General features: G+C 43.9%; 1 protein-coding gene across 1 annotated transcript in view; it reads left to right on the forward strand.

Annotated features, from left to right (window-relative positions):
• The window catches only part of TRIM16 (tripartite motif containing 16), a 79,871-nt gene extending 62,045 nt beyond the window's left edge, over positions 1 to 17,826 (forward strand). The window contains exons 5-7 of the mRNA XM_075561045.1: positions 186 to 351; positions 702 to 797; positions 5,470 to 17,826. Of these exons, the coding sequence (XP_075417160.1) occupies positions 186 to 351; positions 702 to 797; positions 5,470 to 6,053 (846 nt within the window). The 3' untranslated portion in view covers positions 6,054 to 17,826. The remainder of the gene's footprint in view (positions 1 to 185; positions 352 to 701; positions 798 to 5,469) is intronic.
• The last annotated feature ends 3,334 nt before the right edge of the window (positions 17,827 to 21,160 follow it).

A 21,160-nucleotide genomic window follows, 5' to 3' on the forward strand; every position in this document is an offset into this window, starting at 1 on the left:
CTAAAGTAGAGTATAGGAATTAGGGAAAGATAAATGCTCCCGTGCGGTCAGGCGCCAAGCCGGATGCTCACGCTATACTTTCTCTGTAAAGTTCCTGTTACGATCAGCCCATCAGCTGCAGAAACTGATACAATGAGGAGACTTTAAGGAACACAGACATCTAAGCAATGTATCCTTTTCTGCAGGAATTCTGCAAGTTTAAGACCACGGAGGACAGTACCTTCCCGAGTGTTTACATTCGACTGAAGGATAAGCTCTCTGGCATCCGCAAGGTCATCACAGATTCCACTGTCCACTTAATCCAGCTGCTGCAGAACTACAAGGCAAAGCTCCAGGAGTTCTCCAGGGAAGGTGAGGCCTTCTCCGGGCTGCCGCTGTGCTATGTGTGGCTGCTGGGGACGAAGAGGGAGGGCAACATCCGTGATACAAAGGGACACAGCTGGACAATTTTATTTGATCACAAGTCGCAGCGACAGTGAGTTAGGCAACTGACTAGCATGTGTAGGGCTAGTTTCTCAGTTGCCTAAGGCCTGGACGGCTAAGGGAAATCCAGTGGGTTCCGGGTCTTTTTCCATTTATTTTGCTTCATCGATGAGAGAAATAGGGTCCCTGGATCATGGCTTTCAGAGATGCTAATCCCGCTCATTCGGTTCTCCTGACCACCTGGACAGGTGTACACTTACGACTCTCTGCTTTTCTAGAGGAATATGACATCAGAACTCAAGTGTCTTCTATGATTCAGCACAAATATAAGACCTCAAGACCTGAGCCCAGAAACAGAGAAGAATTCCTCCAGTGTAAGTCACGCGAACTGCGTCTCTTTCTCCATTCATTGTTGTCAGTGGAATGGTTTGCTGAGCAATAGCTCCTATTTTTTTTCTTCATTCAAATGTCAGGGCCTTATAACTCTTCATCTAGCTCTAAATGATAGACTTTTAAATGTGGGTATTATGTATTCAAAAAACTTTCATTTGGAAAGAATTCTAAACTTACAAAAAGGTTTTAAAAATTGGATACATAATTCCTTTGGAGGCAACTTCTCCAAATGCTGACACTCTCCATGACCACGGGATATTGATTCAAATAGAGTAAATTAGCATTAATACATATTATGAATGAAGATACTTATATTTTAGAAAATCAACTTTCCATCAATGTCCCTTTTTTGGCCCACACTTCAGTTTAGCTCATAGATGTCTTCATATCATCTAGTCAGCAACAGTCTCTGTGTCTCTTTCCCTGTCATACCTGAATATTTTTGAAGAGTCTGTCTAAATACCACTCTTACAACACTGGCTTGGTTATAATTCATTTGCCTTGACCTGTCAGCATTATTCAGAAACATTGTATTTCTCGTAGCTGTCGTAAGGCATCATTGTGCTCCCGCTCAATTCATGGTGGGCTTATCAATAATGAAATTGGACAGTTGTGAGCTATAGAGTTTTTATTGGCTGATTTTAATGAATCCTTGATTGTAATGAACAAGTCCATGAAGTTTCATCTTCTAGAACAGTGGTTCTCAACCTTCCTAGTGCCATGACCCTTTCATACCGTTCCTCATGTTGTGGGTACCCCCCCCCAACCTAAAGTTATTTTCGTTGCTACTTCATAACTGTAATTTTGCTACTATGATGAATCTGGTGACCCCTGTGAAAGTGTCATTCGCCCCACTAAGGGGTCAGGACTCACAGGTTGAGAACCGCTGTTCTAGATGGAGAATGATCATTGCTCAGGTTAGTACATTTGGCTAATTCGGCTTTATGGAGCATGCTCTTAGGTCCTGCTTCTGCTTGGTTTCCAGGGGTCACCGTTGGCTGCCTGACCATGGACCCCTTTGCTATTGGTCATTATGTGGGACTTTGGCTGCTAATGAGTGTGTTCTGTTCTTGGCCCAGTTTCTATTCCCCCTCCCCCCCCCCAACCTTGAGTTTTCACACAATTTCTTTTATTTATTCTCTTCTGCTTCCTGATAGAATCATATTTATATTTTACAAACATATGCTTTTATAGTTCCATTCTTTTATATTACAAAATGTTTTTTCACATAAAACATCACTGAGTATAATTATATATAATTCTCTTAGCTTTCCCTAAAATTAAAACAAAACAAAAACCACATTGTCATCAAGTCAGTTCGGAGCTGAGCTTCAGGCTGAGCTCCTTTGTCTGAGCACAGTGACTGGGAGTTAGATCTCACAAGTTAAAAGGACCCCGACTTAACAGCTGCAAGTTTGGGCGTCCCCTGACACCTCATTCTGACCTACTGTTTGCAGATTTGGGATTTTCTCACTACCCCCTCAAAAGCCTTTCACGGACTCAGCTCATTTCAACTCTCAAAGTTTTCTGCTTCAGTTGCCAGTTTCTAAGCTGGCCCCTCTCTCCTTGAGCACTCCCTTGACATTCCAAAACTACCAGTGCTTCCTGGAGCTCAAACAGATCCAGATCTGCTCTTCCACCAAAGGAGCCGGATTGACAGGATGCCTACAGTAGGATCAAACAGACCACCAGCCCAGAGGACTGGGCAGGGCTGGGCAGTGTTTCACTTTGTTGTGCTCTGAGTCAGAGCTGACTCCCTGGCACCTAGCAACAAACAGAAAGAAAAGCCTTCCAAAGGAGTCAGTCCTCCATCCTGTGGGAGAGGGACATTCTTGAGCAAAATTTACATAAAGCTTGATGTAAACAGATGGAGGGGGCAAAATGCCAGGATTAGTAGGTTATCACCCCCCCCTTTTTTATTGTGAATTAGGTAAAGGTTTACAGGGCAGCCCACATTCAAAAATCCTTATATGTTTTGTTTCAATTCAACCATTGCCATCTCTTCACTCATCCTATTCCCAGCCTGTGTTTTCTGTTTCCAGTCCTCCTTTCTGAGCCCTCTGAACGTTGTCCTGTGTAAATGCTGTCCTTCTGATCTTAGGTGGTGGGTTATTCTAAGGGGTGAATTCTGTTCCACACCTTAAAGGTAGACAGGAGCCTTTCAGGTCTTGGGTCCCTCACCAGTCCCTGTCTGACCAGGAAGCCTGGTCTCTTTTCTGACTTTGAAGTCTGTTCCTTATTTCACTCTCACTCTGTCCAGGTCCTTCTAATGTGGTCCCTTCAGAGAAGTTGCTAGTGGAAGCTGGGCACAGGCAGGTCATTTGTAGTAACCCAGAACTAGAATATGTGCCTTCTAAGTTCATGCTCCTTTTTCCAGATGTGCTATTAGATGACCATGATGAATTTCTCATTTGTAAACACAAGGAAGTGAGCAAAACTCTGGTTAAACAAAAATAACTTTAGTTTCAAGATATTTACCGACTTTTATGTTGATCCATTTTTATGTCGATCAATCAAATGTAAAATACCAGTATCCACCTTTTCTCATCTGTTCAGTTTTGGCACCAGCTCCCTGTGCTGAGCTGCTTTCTCTCACCACAGCTACTGGGAGTTGGGTCAGATCTTACAAGCTAAAAGGACGCTGACTTTCCAGCTGCATGTTTGACAGGCCACGTGGTACCCTCATTCTGATGTCCTGGCTCCAGATTTGGGGGTTTCTCCCTACCCCTGATGCAAGCTCAGAGGCCACTCTGGGCTCCCCAGTCTAACCCTTTAACTACAAATTTGGATTACCCCTTCCCCTTTACTGCCCCTTTAGGATGTCAACTTAAAACTCAGGAGTTCCTGGCCTTCATTTATAACCCACTAGCTCCCACTACTCACTTAGGTTCAGCAATTTACTGAAACATTTCCCAGAATTTATGGAAAGCTGTGTACTTTATTACAGCAAAAAGGGATACACACAAAATGTCACATAAGGCAAAATCTGAGAGGGCTCCTAACACAAAGCCTCCACGACTCGAGGGACGCGTGACTCTCCCACATGCAGCCGTGCCTTTCCCAAATCAGGAAACCCATGGAGCTGCCATGTCCGGAGCCTTCGTTGGTTTCATTACATAGGTCAACCCCTTCCTTCCCGTGAGGTCAGACCAAATAGTGGTAGTGGTCTTTCTATCCCGGCCAGCCCCCCACCATTAGCATAAAGCCCCATGTGTGGTGTAGAGGTCCAAATAACAAAGGCACCTCAATCACTCCCAAAATTCCAAAGTTTTAGAGGTATCTCTTAGAAACCCAGGGCAAAGGCCAAGTTACTTTTGATAAAGTCATTTTTCACCCCACAATTTGGCATACTTTTCTAATTGAACATCTTTGTTCTGTGTCCCAAGGATAGTTGACTCGGTGGGGATTGAAGCCCCATGGCTGGAGAGAAGTAGGTAGACTCTGAAAGATTGTATCAGGAAAAGTGGGGAGTGAGGATTAGAGTCCCCATGTGATTAAGCCTTCGATGGACGAATCTCTCTGACCACTGACCAGGGTTGTAAATAGCCCTGTCCTCAGGCAGAGTGCATTCGAAAGTGGATTAATACAGATATACACTCACTGCCAGTGAGTCGTTGCCAACCCATAGTGAGCCTGTAAGAGAGGGTAGAAGTGTCCCTGTGAATTTCCAATCCTGTACCTCTTTATGGTACTAGAAAGCCCTGACTGTCTTCCTGACTGGTGGTTTCGATCTGCTGACCTTGCCGTTAGCAGCCCAAGTCATCACCATTGTGCCACTAGGGCTCAGATACAGTAAGGTTAAAATGGAACACCTTATCATTCGTTTTCCATGTTGATCTATTTTAAAGTGATTCTCATTTTTTTATTTTCTGATTTAATTTAGACTGAGATTTTTCTTTCTTTTTATGTGTGTGGTTGTTGTTTGTTTATTTTGTGGTATGATTTCCATTATATGGAATCTAGGATAAGTAAATCTATAGAGACGGTAACTAGATGAATAGTTTCTTATGGCAAGGGAAGTTGGGGGAGTGGGGAGCTAATAGGAATGAGTACAAGAATGAAGAAAATGTTCTAAATTGATTGTGGTGATGAGTGCACAATTTAAAATATATTAAAACCATTGAATGTTATGGTATGTGAATTATATCAGTAAAACTGTTAAAATTAAAAAATAAAGTGAAAAATTTAAATATGTAATTTATAGGTCAAAAATAACTTTTATTTTGACTTTAGCAACTGGGTATATGGAGGTGCTATGCTCTGGGTTGGGGAAACATGGGAGACAAATGTTTAGGGAATGTTCAAGGGTTCACCATATTAAATATTGGTTGAAGATATCTATAGATATTTAACTAAATGAAAGAATGAATCAAATGTGACTGCATGTGTACTTATTTCCCCCAAACCTTAGTCAGTGTTGGTCTTCAATACATATTTGTTGGATGAATACATGAATGGGTGAATAAATGAAAAGTATTTCCCGATTTGGGCAGAGAAGGGAAGCAAGTGGGGTGACCTTGGTTCTTCATTGTCTGCATAAACAGACTAGGGGGTCACTTCCTTAGACTTAGGAGGCCAGCTGGGCTTCTAGTGCTCTCTCGGACTCAGTGGTCAGTGCCTGACCCACTCTGCCTGCTTTCTCTGTCTCCTCAGATGCCTACAATATCACATTCGACCCGGACACGGCCCACAGATACCTTCGGCTCCAGGAGGACAATCGCAAGGTCACAAACACCACACCCTGGGAGCATCCCTACCCGGACCATCCCAGCAGGTTCTTGCACTGGCGGCAGGTGCTGTCACAACAGAGCTTGTACCTGCACAGGTACTATTTTGAGGTAGAGCTCTCTGGGCCAGGCACCTATATTGGCTTGACCTACAAAGGCATAGACAGGAAAGGGGAAGAGCGCAACAGCTGCATCTCTGGAAATAACTTCTCCTGGAGCCTGCATTGGAATGGGAAAGAGTTCCGGGCCTGGCACAGTGACATAGAGACCCCGCTCAAAGCTAGCCCTTTCCGGAGGCTAGGGGTATATATTGACTTCCCAGGAAGGACCCTCTCCTTCTATGGCATAGAGTCTGGCACCATAACTCTGGTTCACAAGTTTGACTGCACGTTTTCCGAGCCGGTCTACCCTGCCTTCTGGCTTTCCAAGAAAGAAAACACCATCCGGATTGTGGATCTAGGAGAAGAACCTGAGAAGTTGGCTCCATCCTCAGTGGAGGCTGCTTCCTAGACTCCAGGATCCATCCCTCATACCTTCGCTAGCCACACAGATGTGGCAGCAGCTTGCATTTGACGGGGGACTTGGGGTTATTAATAACCAGAGGGGTAGATCAGTTGACCAGCAGGGATAGCTGGCTTTCAAAACCACAAGGGTTCATGCATTAAAGCCAGAGCACATGCATGGGTACAGATAAGAGCTGGAAACACAGAGAATCCAGGACAGATAAACTCCTCAGGACCAGTATTGAGAGTAGCCATACCAGCAGGGGAATGGAAAGATGAGGGGGAAAAGGGGGAACTGAGATCATAATGATCTACCTATAACCCCCTCCAAGGGAGATGGACAACAGACAAGGGGGTTGGTGGGGTTGGGGGAGAAATTGGTCAGTACAAGACATGAAAAAATCACAATAATTTGTAAATTATCAAGGATTCATGAGGGAGGGAAGGGAAGGGAATGGGAAGCAAATGAGGAGCTGATACCAAGGGCTCAAGTAGAAAGAAGATGCTTTGAAAATGATGGCAACATATGTACAAATGTGCTTGAGACAATGGATATATGTATGGATTGTGGTAAGAGCTGCATGAGCCCCCAATAAAATGATTTTTTTTTAAAGAGAGAGAAGGTTTCTCAGATGCTCCCGTCTGCTGTGTATGGATCTACCCTTCCTTCATGGCTGCTCTTGGCACCTCCTCCAAGCAGGAGCCCCCTGGATGATACCTTCCCCTCATCATCTTCCAGTGACATTCCCACTGATGATGAATACTCGGGATGATAGTGACATTTTCAGAGGCATCACAATAAATGGCGATCTTTATGGAGCAATTCTTATGTGCCATATTGTGTCGAGCACGTCATTTAATCCTCACAGAAACCCTATGATGTAGATGCTTATGTCATCTCACTGAGGGTAAGTTGCTAACAAAGATCACATGGGAAGGCAGGGAATTTCGGCTTGAACTCACCACTACGCCATACTCAGAGGTCATGGGTGTGTATAAGAGAATAAACCACACCATGAAGTATGCTTCACAGAGTTTTAAGCACTCCTCTAACGGTTTGCAAGTCCTTAAGCAAGCGCCTTTTCTGACTGAGCCATCTAGCTGTGCGGTGGCAGAGAGCTCACCATTGCAGGAAACCCAAAATCGAACCAGTTGCTGCGGCATCAACCCTGATTTCTGGAGACCTGATGGGTTACAGAGTAGACCTGCTTCTTAGGTGCTTCTTGGCTGTAATTTTAGCAGAAGAAAGTCACCAGACCTTTCTTCAGGATTGCTGGGCGGGTTTAAATGGTCGACATTTGATCGGTAGCAGATTGCAAACCATACTTACATGCAGGGACATTTTCACAACCGCACATATCAGCTCATCCTTCTCTCTTTTGTTTTTGACCAATGATTTTAAGAAACTTTATTGAGTCCATCTAAGACCTTTATGACCTGGGGATGGGTCTCGGTTCTCCCTTCTGAAACCACATGGGCTATGAGGCCTGCTCTGAGTTCTCCTGCACAGGACAGTTTGTCCAGTATTCGAGGGCAGCTCTCAGGTCCTTCCTGGAAGTATTCTCATTTTCACACTAAATTTTCTACTCGTAGCTAACATTCTTCAAGGGTTTAGTCAGAAGACAAATCAAATGACAAACTGTCTTTAAATGTATTTTTGAGGACATAAGGTGGAGTTCCTGGCAGGGCGTCACCAGAAAAAAAAACACCATGCAGGTCTTTTCCTCCAGCCTCTGCCAACTCCGCCATTTCCTCTTCTGTCGGTCTGATGATCCAGCTTGCTTCAAGGGTCCCCATGCTCTCCTTGTCTGATGACTCCTACAGTGTAGAATTTAAATTTGCTTCCGCCTTAATTTCATCAGAAGGAATGTTGATTCACATCCAATTGATAAGTTCTTCTCACAGGTCATGTGTCATGTGCAGGATTGGAACAATTTCTTCTTAAGTCTTGTAGGTGAAAATATTGAGTAGGTTCGAGTCAAATACAGAGACGACACCTTTGGCAACTAGTTGGTCAAGAAGTTCCACATTGGTAAAATCAGTTGCTCTCAAATTGTTGCTGACTCATTGTGACTATATACTTCAGAGTAGACACTCTGTAAGGTTTTCAGAGTTGTGATCTTTTGGTGGTACATCACCAAGTCTGTCTTCAACTATGCCTTTTTGTGTATTGAATTGTGCCCCTCCAAAATAGGTGTTGTACTTTCTAACCTCTGTGTCCACGATCATAATCCTATTTGAGAATGGTTTGTCTGCAATAGACATAAGAAAGGACTAGTGTAGGGTGTATCTTGGGTCAATGTCTTCGGAGGGGTAAGAGAGCTAAAACAAGCATGTCAATGAACTAGCAGAGATGGAGGAAATGAGATGCAAAGCCCCATGAAAATCACCCGGAAGTAGAAGCTCAAAGAGACAAGGGCCTTTCTGTAGAGCCAGCAGGTAGAGGAAGGCTTCCCCTACAGCCTACATCTTGAATTCAGACTTGTAACCTACTAAGCTGTGACAAAATAAATTTCTATTTTTTAATCATTTTATTGGGGGCTTGTACCAATCTTGTCACAATCCATGCATCCATCCATTGTGTCAATCACTTTTGTACATTTGTGGCCTTCATCATTCTCAAAACATTTTCTTTCTACTTGAGCCCTCCCTCCCTCCCTCCTGAACCCTTGATAATTTATAAATTATTTTTATTTTTTCATGTCTTACACTGACTGATCTCTCCCTTCACCCACTTTTCTGTTGTATTCTTGCAAAGTGTTCTTGCATTGAGGGAGTACTTGAGTGGAGACCCAATGTCCATCTGCTACCTTAATACTAAACCTATAAATATATGCACATAGCTCTATTTCCCCATCATCATATATAAATATATTTACATATGTACATGCCTGCATTTAGACCTCTATAAATGCCCTTTACCTCCTAGTTCTTTCCTCTATTTCCTTTGACTTTCCTCTTGTCCCACTATCATGCTCAGCCTTCATTTGAGTTTCAGTAATTCCTCTGGGTTACGTTACCATTGATCAAACCCTACCAGGCCTCCTACACCCTCCTCACTATCGATTTTGGATCACTTGTTGTCCCCTTGTCTTTGGGTTTGTTAACACCCACTTCCTTTCCCCCAAGTCCCCCTCCCCCATGTCCCCCTGGAATGGTTGGTTCCATTGTTTTCTCCTCCAGATTGTTTATCACTCCTATCTTATTAGATTGTGTGGAATTCCTGCACTGTGTCTCCAGTGTTGTCCCCTGTAGCGCTATGGGTCAATCTTATCTCACAGTGGGACTGGCCCTATGGTCCTTTCTGTGCATTGACTGCTCTGAGTTGGAATATCATCCTCAAGGCTTGGTGGGCCAGGATGTGCTCCACTCTCTCTTCCTCCCCCTTCATTTGCTCCCGTGTGCTCTGATCAGACATGTCCCTCTCCCTGAGCTGCAGCTTCAGTGCTGTCCTTTGAAGTGAATTCTTCTGGGGGGAGGGGTTGCTGTCCATGTAGTCGGGATTGGGTCCAGCCCCTCAGACCTCGCTATTGGTTTCCTGCTTTATGTGGTATTTAGGTTATAGCTGGGCAAGATCATTGAGACAGTGACCCATAGTTGAGTAGTGGGGCATTCCTCTGCATGGCTGCTTGTACAATAACGTCCTTTTATCCATAGACTCAGACTAAGGGTTGATTTAATATGTGGAAGAAGTTAAGATATGCTATGCCTGAGATGTCCTTGCTCTATGTCCCTAATTATACTCACAAATGAGGTTGGCTTGGCCTCTTGTATTTGGACTGGACAACTTTCTTTTCTAATGTCTCCTGGCATTTGATCACCTATTTTGGGAATATACTGTGGGGTTAATGTCAAGTTTGCTAGTTTGCTATATTCAGAATCTATTTTTCTTTCTGAAAACCAAGGTAATTCTTCCTGCCCCCTCAGTCCTCTGCCATTCACCCTATTTTCTCACTCACATTGTGTCACTTTCCTGGGAGGTAATTTTCTAGACCAGCGTTCCTGTAACTAATGAAAATGGATTTATTAGGTGTCTCCTTACCTACTTTCATCTTCGTTTCCTTGTTGGCTCTTTATATCTCGTAGTTTCCAGTTTCAAGATCTTTGTTCTAGATACAAAAGATAGAACCACAATAAGAGTTCGGTATCTTTGCTTCCTTATGTCATTGCTTCAAGCAATGGGCCTATATTTTTCTTTTTCTTTTTGAGCCCAAAACTAAAAATACCCCAAACAACCTCCGCTACCCCCCCCCCCCCCACTCTGCGAAAAGAGGTATGTGAAAAATAGAACAAAGATTCATTTTATATCCTCTGGCATTTCCCCAAGCTCTCTAAATATCATGAGTGCCTCACTTCCTTATTTACCTGCCCTTGGTCTCTCTCATTGGGTACACCTGTTGAAAAAAGCCTGAACTCACCGAACTCACCACGAGTACCTCCTGGTGCCAGATGATTTTGTTTCATTACTAGAAGAGTGACTAGAGTCAAGATGTAGTTTTAGCCACGGCCTAATTGATTCTTAACTTTCTGAAGTACATACGCATCTCTTCTAAGGACTTAAGTAATATTTCACATTCTCCTAAGATTCCTGATCACACATATCTAAAGGAGCCCTGCTGGCGTCGTGCTTATGCTTTGGGTTGTGATCCTCAAGGTCTGCAGTTTGAACCTACCAGCCAGAGGCTCCGCGGGAGAAAGATGGGGCTTTCTATTCCTGTAAACAGTTACAGTCTGTGAAACTCTCATGGGCAGTTCTGCTCTGTCCTGTAGGGTTGCCACGAGGGAGCATTGACTCAATGGACGTGAGTGTGTTGCATTGGTTTTTATCTAGTGCCCCGCTATACAGAAGCACCATGGTGGGTAGCTTTAACAAAAAGAAACGCCGTCTTCCACAGAGAAGGGGATTCAAAAATCCAAATGCATGGTAGCAGCTCTCGGGGAAGGCATTGGTCTCTTCCAACATCTCTAAGTCTGATGTTCTCCAGACTCCATACGTCTCCGCATCCATTTCTCCTAAGGTTAGGAGGCTCTCTGCGTTCTCTCTTTGACATACTCAGATTTGGTTCCACCTCAGTTCATTTCCCCCTCCTCCTATAGTTTGTAAGATAGAAGGTGATGCAGCCCACACCGCAGGGAAACTTTCCTGGCCTTGAACTGAATAAGGACTGGCATCCTACTCGAACCCGCTTACTGCTGACTGGCTGATCACATTAAATCACATAAGGAGCAGTGATTATGTCATCATAGAACTGCCAAGCCATTGAGAATCATGGCCTAGCCAAGTTCATACTTACTTTGGGGGACTCAATTCAATCCATGCCACTGGCCCAATCATAGAGTTTTTATTGCTCCCTACTGCTTGTTTTTGAAAGATTATCCTCAAATCAGAGTGATTCAATATTATTATGTAATGTATAAGGCTCTGTGTTAGATTCCAAGATATAAGGACCCAGAAGAAGTTGACTTAAATTGAAGGGAAAAGCATTCACCAGAGCAAAATAGGAATACACTTTTCAAAGCAATAATAAGTAAAGGAGTATATAAACTGATTCCTATTCCCATATCCCGGTGCACTATTTCTACTTTATCTGATAGTCCAATCCATGGTTGTTCCCCTTCTCCATATCCTCATTTTCCAGAGCCCCCACTCCAGCCTCATTTGTCTCAGACAGAAAACAAGGAAAGATGGTTTGTACACTGCCTGCCTCTCCATTAGCTCACTGGGTTTCAATGACAACCTCTCGCCCTCCACAGTGCAGGCAACTGGCTCCAGACATTCAGGTTTGCTGGGGTACACTTGGTTGTCATCTCAGCTTTTGGTTTGCTCTTTAGTCTTGAGGAAAATGCTACCATCTTCCAGAAGGATGAGGCTAGCTATTAGAACAGAAGAAGGGAAATGGACCTTCTAAACATGAACCAAGAATTAGCATAGCAACCATTAACGATCAGTCATTAGAGGCTAACACTCTTTTCCTCAAATGAAGAATTTAAGTAGTGAACCTTGTGATTACTTAAGGGGAACAACAACAATAACACGCACACACACACACATACATGGACTTCAAAAAGGTAGTGGAAAAATTAAATGAAGATAATAAAAAGTTAGAAATTCCCTCATAAATATACACATAATATACACACTCATATATGTGTGCTTTGATGTCTCATCCAGAAAAAAAATTTCAAAAAATCCTACCAAATTGTAGTGCACCAGAGTTCATCACAGCATTGTTTACAAAAGCCAAATATGGAGACAACTTAAATGGCCATCAAGAGATGAATGGCTGAACAAATTGTGGTACATGCATACAACGGGGTACTACTCAGCTAGGGGAGGAAGTGAATTGTCGATATGCACCACAGTATGTCCCTGGAGTTTGAAGACATTACCAAACCAAACTGACTGCCATCGAGTCGGTGCTGACTCACAGCAGGAGAAGGACTGGGTTTTTCACTGCTGTAAAGGGCTACACTCTCAGAACCGCACAGGGACAGTTCTGCTCGGTCCTATACGGTTGCTATGAGTCGGCATCGACTCGATGGCAGTAAGGAGTCAAATAAATCCATCATAAAAGGACAAACAGTATGTGTCTTCACTTATTAAAAAAAAGACAAGAAAAGGCAAATATATAGGGACTAAAATTTGTTTATGGTTACCAGGGTGGAAAGGAGAAGCAGGTGAGAAGGGAAGGGTTAGGTTAATGTGGTGAGACCATATTGATTAAGGGTAGGGTCGTATAGCTGCTAATTGTTATAATTTCTGTCACTATGTTGTATACCTGTAAACAGTTGAATTGGCAAAAGTTGTGTATATAGATATATTTACAGTAAAAAAATAGCTGTTGAAGTTGCTTATGTACAACCAAATTTCCCATGGGATTGAGTTCCTTGCTTTGGAGATTTAGGGTCATGGTTTCCTGGGATTCCAAGTTAATTGACCTATTAATATACTTAGTGCTCCTAGTTCATTACATGAAGACATTCAAAGTTTGCAAGGGGCCATCCAAGGTATAACCAGTTATCACTATTTTCTTCTTTTTTATTGATTGATTTTTTTTATTGGGGCTTCTTACAGATATTATAACAATCCATAAATCAATTACGCCAAGTGAACTTGTACAGATGCTACCATCATCATTTTCAACACATTTTCTTCCTACTGGATTTCCTTGATATCAGCTCCTCTTTATTCCCTCCCTCCCTCACCCTACCACCCTCATGAACCTTTAATAAATTATATATATATATATTCATATCTTATACCTCCAAATGTATCCCTTCACCCATAATTCTGTTACTCGTCCCCCTCGAGAGGTGGGTGATACATCCATCATAACCATCAGTTCCCCTCCCCCTCTTCCTTCCCATACCCTCATGGAATTGTTACATCCATAACTGTTTCCGAGGGGTTCATCCATCCTGGATTCCGTGTGTTGAAAGCTCTTATCTGTACCACTGCACATGCTCCAGGCTAGCTGGATTTGTGAGGTCCAACTGGGACCATGAGCGTGGGGAGAGGAAGCATTAAAGAATTAGAGGAATGTTGTATGTTTTGTTGGTGGTGCACTGCACCCTGGATGAGTCGTCCCTTCTGTGTGAGAGGTTTCCAATTATCAGCAGATGGGCTTTGAGTTTCCACTCTGACCCCTCTCCTTCACACTGATATGATGGTTTGTTTTTGATTTTCTGATCCCTGATCCTGTTGACACCTCATGATCACACAGGCTGGTGTGCTTCTTTCATGTGGACTTTGTTGCTTCCCTGCTAGATGGCCACATTTAACTTCAAGCTTTTAAGACCCCAGATGCTGTATCTTTTAGAGATGGGCACCATCAGCTTTCTTCACCACATTTGCTTATGCACCCCCTTTGTCTTCAGCAAATGTGTCGGGAAGGTGGGTATCACACAGTGCCATGTTATTAAAACAAAGTGTTTTTGTGTTGAGGGAAGACTTAAGTAGAGGCCCAAAGTCTGTCTGCTACTTTAGTGCTTTACCCTATAAATATATATACACAGCAAATACCCCTCTCTTTATATATTAATTTATTTACACAGATACATGTCTATATTTATACCTCTCTATATAGCTTTTACCTCATAGTTCTTTCCTCTATTTCCTTTTCCTCTCCTCCTGCCTCACCATCATGTTCACCCATCATTCAGCTCACAGTAATTCCTCTTGACTACATTACAGTGGACCAAACACCACCAGGCATTTTATACCCTCCTTGCAGTCGATTTTAGATCCCTTGATGTTCCTCTGTCCATGAGTTTGTGGGCTCACTGCTCCCTCCCCACCCCGCATTCCACCTCCACCCTCTCTTATTGCCCAAACCCCCCAACCTTGGTCCCATTGTTTTCTCCTCAGGATTGTTTATCCTGCCTGTCTTATGTAGATAGACATATGATTTTTTAAAAGCCTATATACATAGTTCCAATCTGCTAACCTTTGTGAATGTCTCCCAACCAAATTAAGTGAGGTGCCAAGTGTTGTGCCCCCCTCCCCCACTGAGTCAGAACTCTATTTTCAGGATTCCTCAGGACTTCATCATTTTGCTCCCGTTGCTGATGTTATGGTCCTTTAGTGATTTGTCCCACTGTGGGAGGTGGAGGGGTGCGGTCAGACCGACACACTTCCTGCACTGTGTCTCTGGTATTGTCTTCTGTAGCACTGTGGGCTGGTGAGGGGATGGCATGTCTCCAGCTGGGGCTGGCCCTACAGTTCTCTCTGTGCATTGACTGTTCCAAGCAGTAGTGTCACCTTCTAGGCTTGGTGAGCCAGGATGAGGGTCTCTCTCTCTCTCTCTCCCTCTTCTTTTTTAGTTGGATGCCATATGCATCCCTGGGTTTGGTCTGACCCCTGCCAGAGAGCCTGAACCTTGACCTGGAAACTATGCATTCAGTTACTTTTCCTCTATTCCCATTGTGCTGATTGGACTTACTCAGTGGACTCCTGTTGGACTTGTCCTTTTGTGCTCCACTGACTTCGGTTAGTATAATTTCCTCCAACTTTTCCCACGAGGTGATATGTTTCATGCATTCATCATTGTTTTTTAGGGATGTATAATACTCCATTGTGTGTATATACCAGAGTTTTAAAATCCATTCATCAATGTGGGAAACAGAAAAATTTTTCCCAAGTCATCTCCCCAAATATATGCCTTAGGACACTGCTTACAGCAAATGGCAAATGTTTGCCAAGTTACCTCCCTGAAGGCAGTCAGTTGCCAGACTACTGTCTGGTCCCACCACGGGTAGGCCCCACTCCCTGCTGTTAAGGATAATGAGCAATGAGCTACTTCTCCCTAAAGGCTTGTAGTCATGGATTAGGTTCCTGTAGGTGGAAGTCACACCCTGCTGATAATGGTCTCTCTAGCTGAGCCTGGGAACAGGTCAAACCGGCTCAGTGACATCCAAAATTAGCCTGCCATCCTGAATCTAGGCACGCTGCCCATCTTGCCACCTGTATACCCCAGTCCCTCCTCTTCCTATTGAGTGGATATCCCTAGATCAACCCCCTCCCATTACTGTATTACCTATAGCACAATCCTTTCCTGTGATGTAGGTCTTTACCTGTAATGAGGGGACTTGCATGTCCCCAGAGAATATAAAAGCCTAGGTTAGCAATAAATCTCTCTCTGTTTCTCTCTCTCTCTCTCTCTCTCTCTCTCTCTCTCTCTCTCTCTCTCTCTCCCCACGTGAACCACCAAGTGAGGCTGAGGTGAGCATTGCTACCATGAAATGTGTCTGACTCCATTATTTCAATCTCTCTTCTATCTCTCATGCTCTCTAGGACTTTATTATAATATTATATATCTCAACCATACAATTGTGCTTACTGACCCATGATTAGTGGGGTGGGGGGGGGCCTGGCCTCCCCCTACACATCAATTGATGAAAATTTATGTTGTTTCCAATTCTTTATGATTGGCATGCTATTTCCTTGGAGCAATGTTGGAAGGAGAGGCCAAAATCGAAGGAGGATATGGACAGTGGGGCTGACTGCCTCCATGGAAAACTTGCTCCTTTGCATGAAACCAGGCCTGGACATTGTTCAGCTGCCATTATGTAGAGTCCACATAAGTATCCTGATCAAAGGGGGAAAATATAGACAGTATTTCAAATTTGCGTGGACTCTAGACTGTCAGGAGCCATGGAAGCAATGAACCCGTGAACTACTACCCTGAGATAATCTTAAAGTTTTAATATTTATAAAAACACCCCCTGAATTATTCTTAAAGCCAAATAACAGTTTAGCTTAACTAGTTAAAAAAAAAAGAGCCTTGAGCTCCTTTAGGAGTTACGTATGCAGATTAAGCGCAGATTAGCCACTGCAAAGAAAGACGGGTTAGGCACCTCCCCTCAAGGAACTGTGAGTTATGTTAATGGAGGAGGAACCCCTCAGACCAGAAGGGGAGAGCAGTTGCACCAGCTGAGGCTGTACTCGATGTCACTGAACTGTACAACGGTGGAGTTACACGTATTCTCACCAACAGGGACAACGTCAAAACGAAAAATTCCCCCACGCTGCCATGGCCAACTGCAGTAGAGAGTCATTTGTACATTCATTGCCCTCATCATTCTCAAAACATTTGCTCTCCACTTAAGCCCTTGGCATCAGCTCATTTTTCCCCTCCCTCCCTACCCCCCCTCCCTCATGAGCCCTTGATAATTTATAAATCATTATTTTGTCATATCTTGCCCTGTCCTATGTCTCCCTCACCCACTTTTCTGTTGTCCATCCCCCAGGGAGGTGATCACATGTAGATCCTTGTAATAGGTTCCCCCTTTCCACCCACTCTCCCTCTACCCTCCCAGTATCGCCCCTCACACCCCTAGTCCTGAAGAAATCATCTGCCCTGGATTCCCTATGTTTCCAGTTCATATCTGTACCAGTGTACATCCTCTGGTCTAGCCAGACTTGCAAGGTAGAATTGGGATCATGATAGTGGGGCGGGGAGGAGGTGAAGGAAAGCATTTAGGAACTGGAGGAAAGTTGTATGTCTCATCATTGCTATATCGCATCCTGACTGGCTCGTCTCCTCCCCGAGACCCTTCTGTAATGGGATGTCCAGTGGCCTACACATGGGCTTTGGGTCTCCACCCAGCGCTCCCTACATAATTCACTATGGTAAGATTTTTTGTTCTGATGATGCCTGATTCCTGATCCCTTTGACACTTCGTGGTCGCAGAGGCTGATGGGGGTTGTTGCTTCTGAGCTAGATGGCCGCTGTTTACCTTTAAGCCTTTGAGACCCTAGACGCTATATCTTTTGTTAGCCAGGAACTATCAGCTTTCTTTGCCACATTTGTTTATGCACCAATTTGTCTTCAGTGATTGTATCATGGAGGTGAGCACATAACGATATACTGTTTTGTTCTTTGATGCCTAATAACTGATCCCTTCGGCACCTCGTGATCACACAGGCTGGTGTGCTTCTTCCATGTGAGCTTTGTTGCTTCTGAACTAAATAGCCACTTGTTTACCATTAAGTCTTTAAGAACCCAAATAGCTGGGCACCATCAGCTTTCTTCACCACATTTGCTTATTCACTCGCTTTGTCTTCAGTGGTTGTGTTGGGAAGGTGAGCATCATAGAATGCCAATTTAATAGAAGAAAATATTCTTGCATTGAGGGAGTACTTGAGTGGAGGCCCAATATCCATCTGCCATCTTAATGCTAAACCTATAAATATATGCACATATATCTATTTCCCCATCCTCATAGGGCGTGGTGCCCCAACAGACTGGACTGGAAAACACTCCTATAGACCAATAAACAATCCTTGAACTAACCACAAGCTTTTCTTTCTGGTTGTGTTTTTGTTTTGTTTTTGTCATTGGTTTGTTGTATATTGTTGCTTGGTTTGGCTCTGTCTTGGTTTTGTGCATGTTATTATCTCCGCAAGTCTGTCTAATAAGATAGGCTGGATGAACAATCTGGAGGAGAAAACAACGGGACCGACAGTTCCGGGGGGGACATGGGAGAGGAGAAGGTGGGGGGAAAGATAGTGGTGTTAACAAACCCAGGGACAAGGAAACAACAAGTGATCCAAATCAGTGGTGAGAGTGTGAGAGTCCTGGTAGGGCATGATCAATGGTAATGGAACCAAGAGGGATTGCTGACACCCAGGTGGGGACTGAGCATGATGGTGGGACAGGAGGAAAGTCAAAGGACATAGAGGAAAGAGCTGGGAGGCAACGGGCATTTATAGAGGTCTAGATAAAGGCATGTACATATGCAAATATATTTATATATGAGGATAGAGACTCCTTTCTATGTGTCAGAGACTTGGAGCTGTAAGAAGTCAGTTTCTTCAGGCTTTTCAAATAATATGCTTTGCAGTGGTTTATATCAGGTGTTTCTCTGCCTTCTGAAAAGCTTCGATGGTTAAAGATTAGTGAGCAGAAATGTATTTCGCTTTGAATACCACCTTTGGGTGCTATTTTCCTTTTCTTATCTCAGTACATCTTTGCAGCCCTGTGAGATAGAAAACTGAGGCTCAGAGAAGTTACATAAAGTTCTCAGGGGTACTCAGCTAATCGGTTGTGAAAGAACAAATGGAGTCAGTAGGGCTTGTTTCTAAAGTGAAATTACTTTCACCGATTTTGAAGCAAGAGCAGAGTTGACATCAGGGGTTCTCAAAGTGAGTCCCAACCAGCAGCAGCAGCTGTTAAAATGTATATCTCTGGTCCCCCAACCTAGAGAATCAGATATGCCAGAGGTGGGAGCCAGGACCTCTTTTAGCATGCCCTTCTGGGGTGCACTTCAGTTTGAGAACCACTGGTTTACAAATAAGGATTCTCTTTAGCCTGTCCCTCACTAAGCTGCCATTAGCAAATAGAGTATGAGTGTACCCAGGAAGACATACTTTAGGCCACTCCAAGGGTGTCTGGAATTTTTCTGTGATTTTTGTTGTTGTTTTTTATCCCCCCACTTGGGTAATAAAACAGTGCCAAAATAGGTAGACTGCTATTGTGAGTAGCAGTCTTTTACCAAATCCCCCCTTGACCCAATTTAGCAGTGTACCTTAATAAGCTATTTTGCAATTTTTTAAACCTACAGAAAAAAATAGAAAGAGTAGAACAATGGGCACTCACCCACCAGTTATTAACATTTTGTAATATTTACACCCTTTGTGTGTGTCTAGGTGTCAACTCCCATACATGCATATATACATATAGCGCGATAGAATTTTGCTGGAACCTATTGAGAATTATTTGTAGCCATTCCACCCTGAAAGGTTTGTAACCACGTTCAGTGGCTTCACAGGCCAGATGCTGCATAAAATATTGTAGCAGTTGAGGTTAATGTCTTCCTTGTTTCCCATAATTGGTAGGCTCACAAGTGAGCATTTGAACTGGTAACGTTACTTTGTGCTAATAAGATACCGCTTTTGGTCTATATTGCATGCTGAGCTTTGCCAGGCGAGATGGCAGGACAAGTCTGTTATGTGAAAAGTTCAAAAATGCCACAGGGCCTTCGTTTTCTTCCTGGATCATAACTGAGAAAGTAAAGGCCCCGCTTGCCCCCCCCACCCCGCAGAGTTCCCCTACAGCATATGTATATTCTTGGGTTTGGCTTCAAGGAGTGAAGTCATCACTCCAAATGCACCCCAAGCCTGTCAGAGGACACAGGATAAGGGGTCTGACAAAACACATATAATTCATAGTTTCATGTAGCTTTGTTTTTAAAAGCACACACATGACTTCTGTACATGTATCTCAATGTGTGTATGCACACATTTGTGGTGGACACTGTTCCAGAAAATGCTCCTAAGGATGATAACAAGACAATACGCCAACCAAACCAAACCCACTGCCATCCGGTCAATTCTACCATACAGGGTCTTGCCAGGGTACACCAGCCCCTAACACAACCTCATGCGTCCGGTAGGTGCAATTGTACAGCGATAATAAGTAGAGATTATAGTAAAGTCATAGAGAGCATGAGAGCTAGAAGGGAGATTGAAATAATGGGGTCAGACACATTTCATGGTAGCATGCTCACCTCATCCTCACTTGTTGGTCCAAGTGGAGAGGGAAAGAGTGAGCTATTTATTGCTAACCAAGGCTTTTATATTCTGTGGGGACGTGCAAGCCCCCTAATTACAGGTGAAGACCTACGTCACAGGAAAGGGTTGTGCTATAGGTAATACAGTAATGGGAGGGGGTGATCTAGGGGTATCCACGTAATAGGAAGGGGGAGATAATAGGGGTACACATGTGACAAGATGGAAGGATCCTAGATTAAGGGAGGCAGCTTAATTTGGTATGTCACTGAGAGGGTTTGACCTGTTCTCTGGCTCAGTATAGAAACCATTATCAATTATCAGTAGGGTGTAAACCCCACCTACAGGAACCAAACAGATGACCCGCAAGCCTTTAGGGAGAAGCAGCCCTTGTCCTTAACAGCAGGGAGCAGGCCTTACTTGTGGTGGGACCAGATAGTAGTCTGGCAACTGCCTTCAGGAAGGTAACTTGACAATCATTTACCATTAGCTGCAAGCAGTGTCCTAAGTCTAACATATATTTTGGGGGGGGAGGACTTGGGAGAAATCTTTCTGTTTCCCACAGGGCTTCTGAAGCTATAAATCTTTAAGATTGCAGATAGCTTCATCTTTCTCCCACAGAGTGGTTGGTGAGTTTGAACCTTTGACTTTGCGGTAGCAGTCCAATGCTTACCCTACAACACAACTTAGGCTCAATGGTTAGCATCGGTAGGGGGCTAAGTAGGTGCCCCATCGCTCATCAGTCAGTTTCTCCTACTGTGATGACTTGTGGGTGGTGAGGTAGTTTGTTGTGCCAACCTGGCCGATAAACACATGTGGGGGTTAATTGAAGGGCGAAGGGATAAATGGCTCAGTGAGCTTCGTCTTTCAAGTTCTCAGATCTCTTGCTGTGTGATGTTCTGACCAGGGTGCAGCTGCCTTTGCCAGTTCCCTGCTTTAGCTGGCAAGGCTCACTTCTTGCAAGACATCCCTGAGGAGAAGCCACATGGACCTACTCGATGCAGCCCTGGGTGCTGGAGCAGCCATGTGGAGACCCCTGCCAGGGCTGAGATGCTTACACATTCACTGACTCAGCTTTCCTCCTGCAGTCGGCATCATTATGT

Source organism: Tenrec ecaudatus, chromosome 10, assembly GCF_050624435.1.
Source record: "Tenrec ecaudatus isolate mTenEca1 chromosome 10, mTenEca1.hap1, whole genome shotgun sequence".
In the NCBI taxonomy this organism is placed as follows: Eukaryota; Metazoa; Chordata; class Mammalia; order Afrosoricida; family Tenrecidae; genus Tenrec; species Tenrec ecaudatus.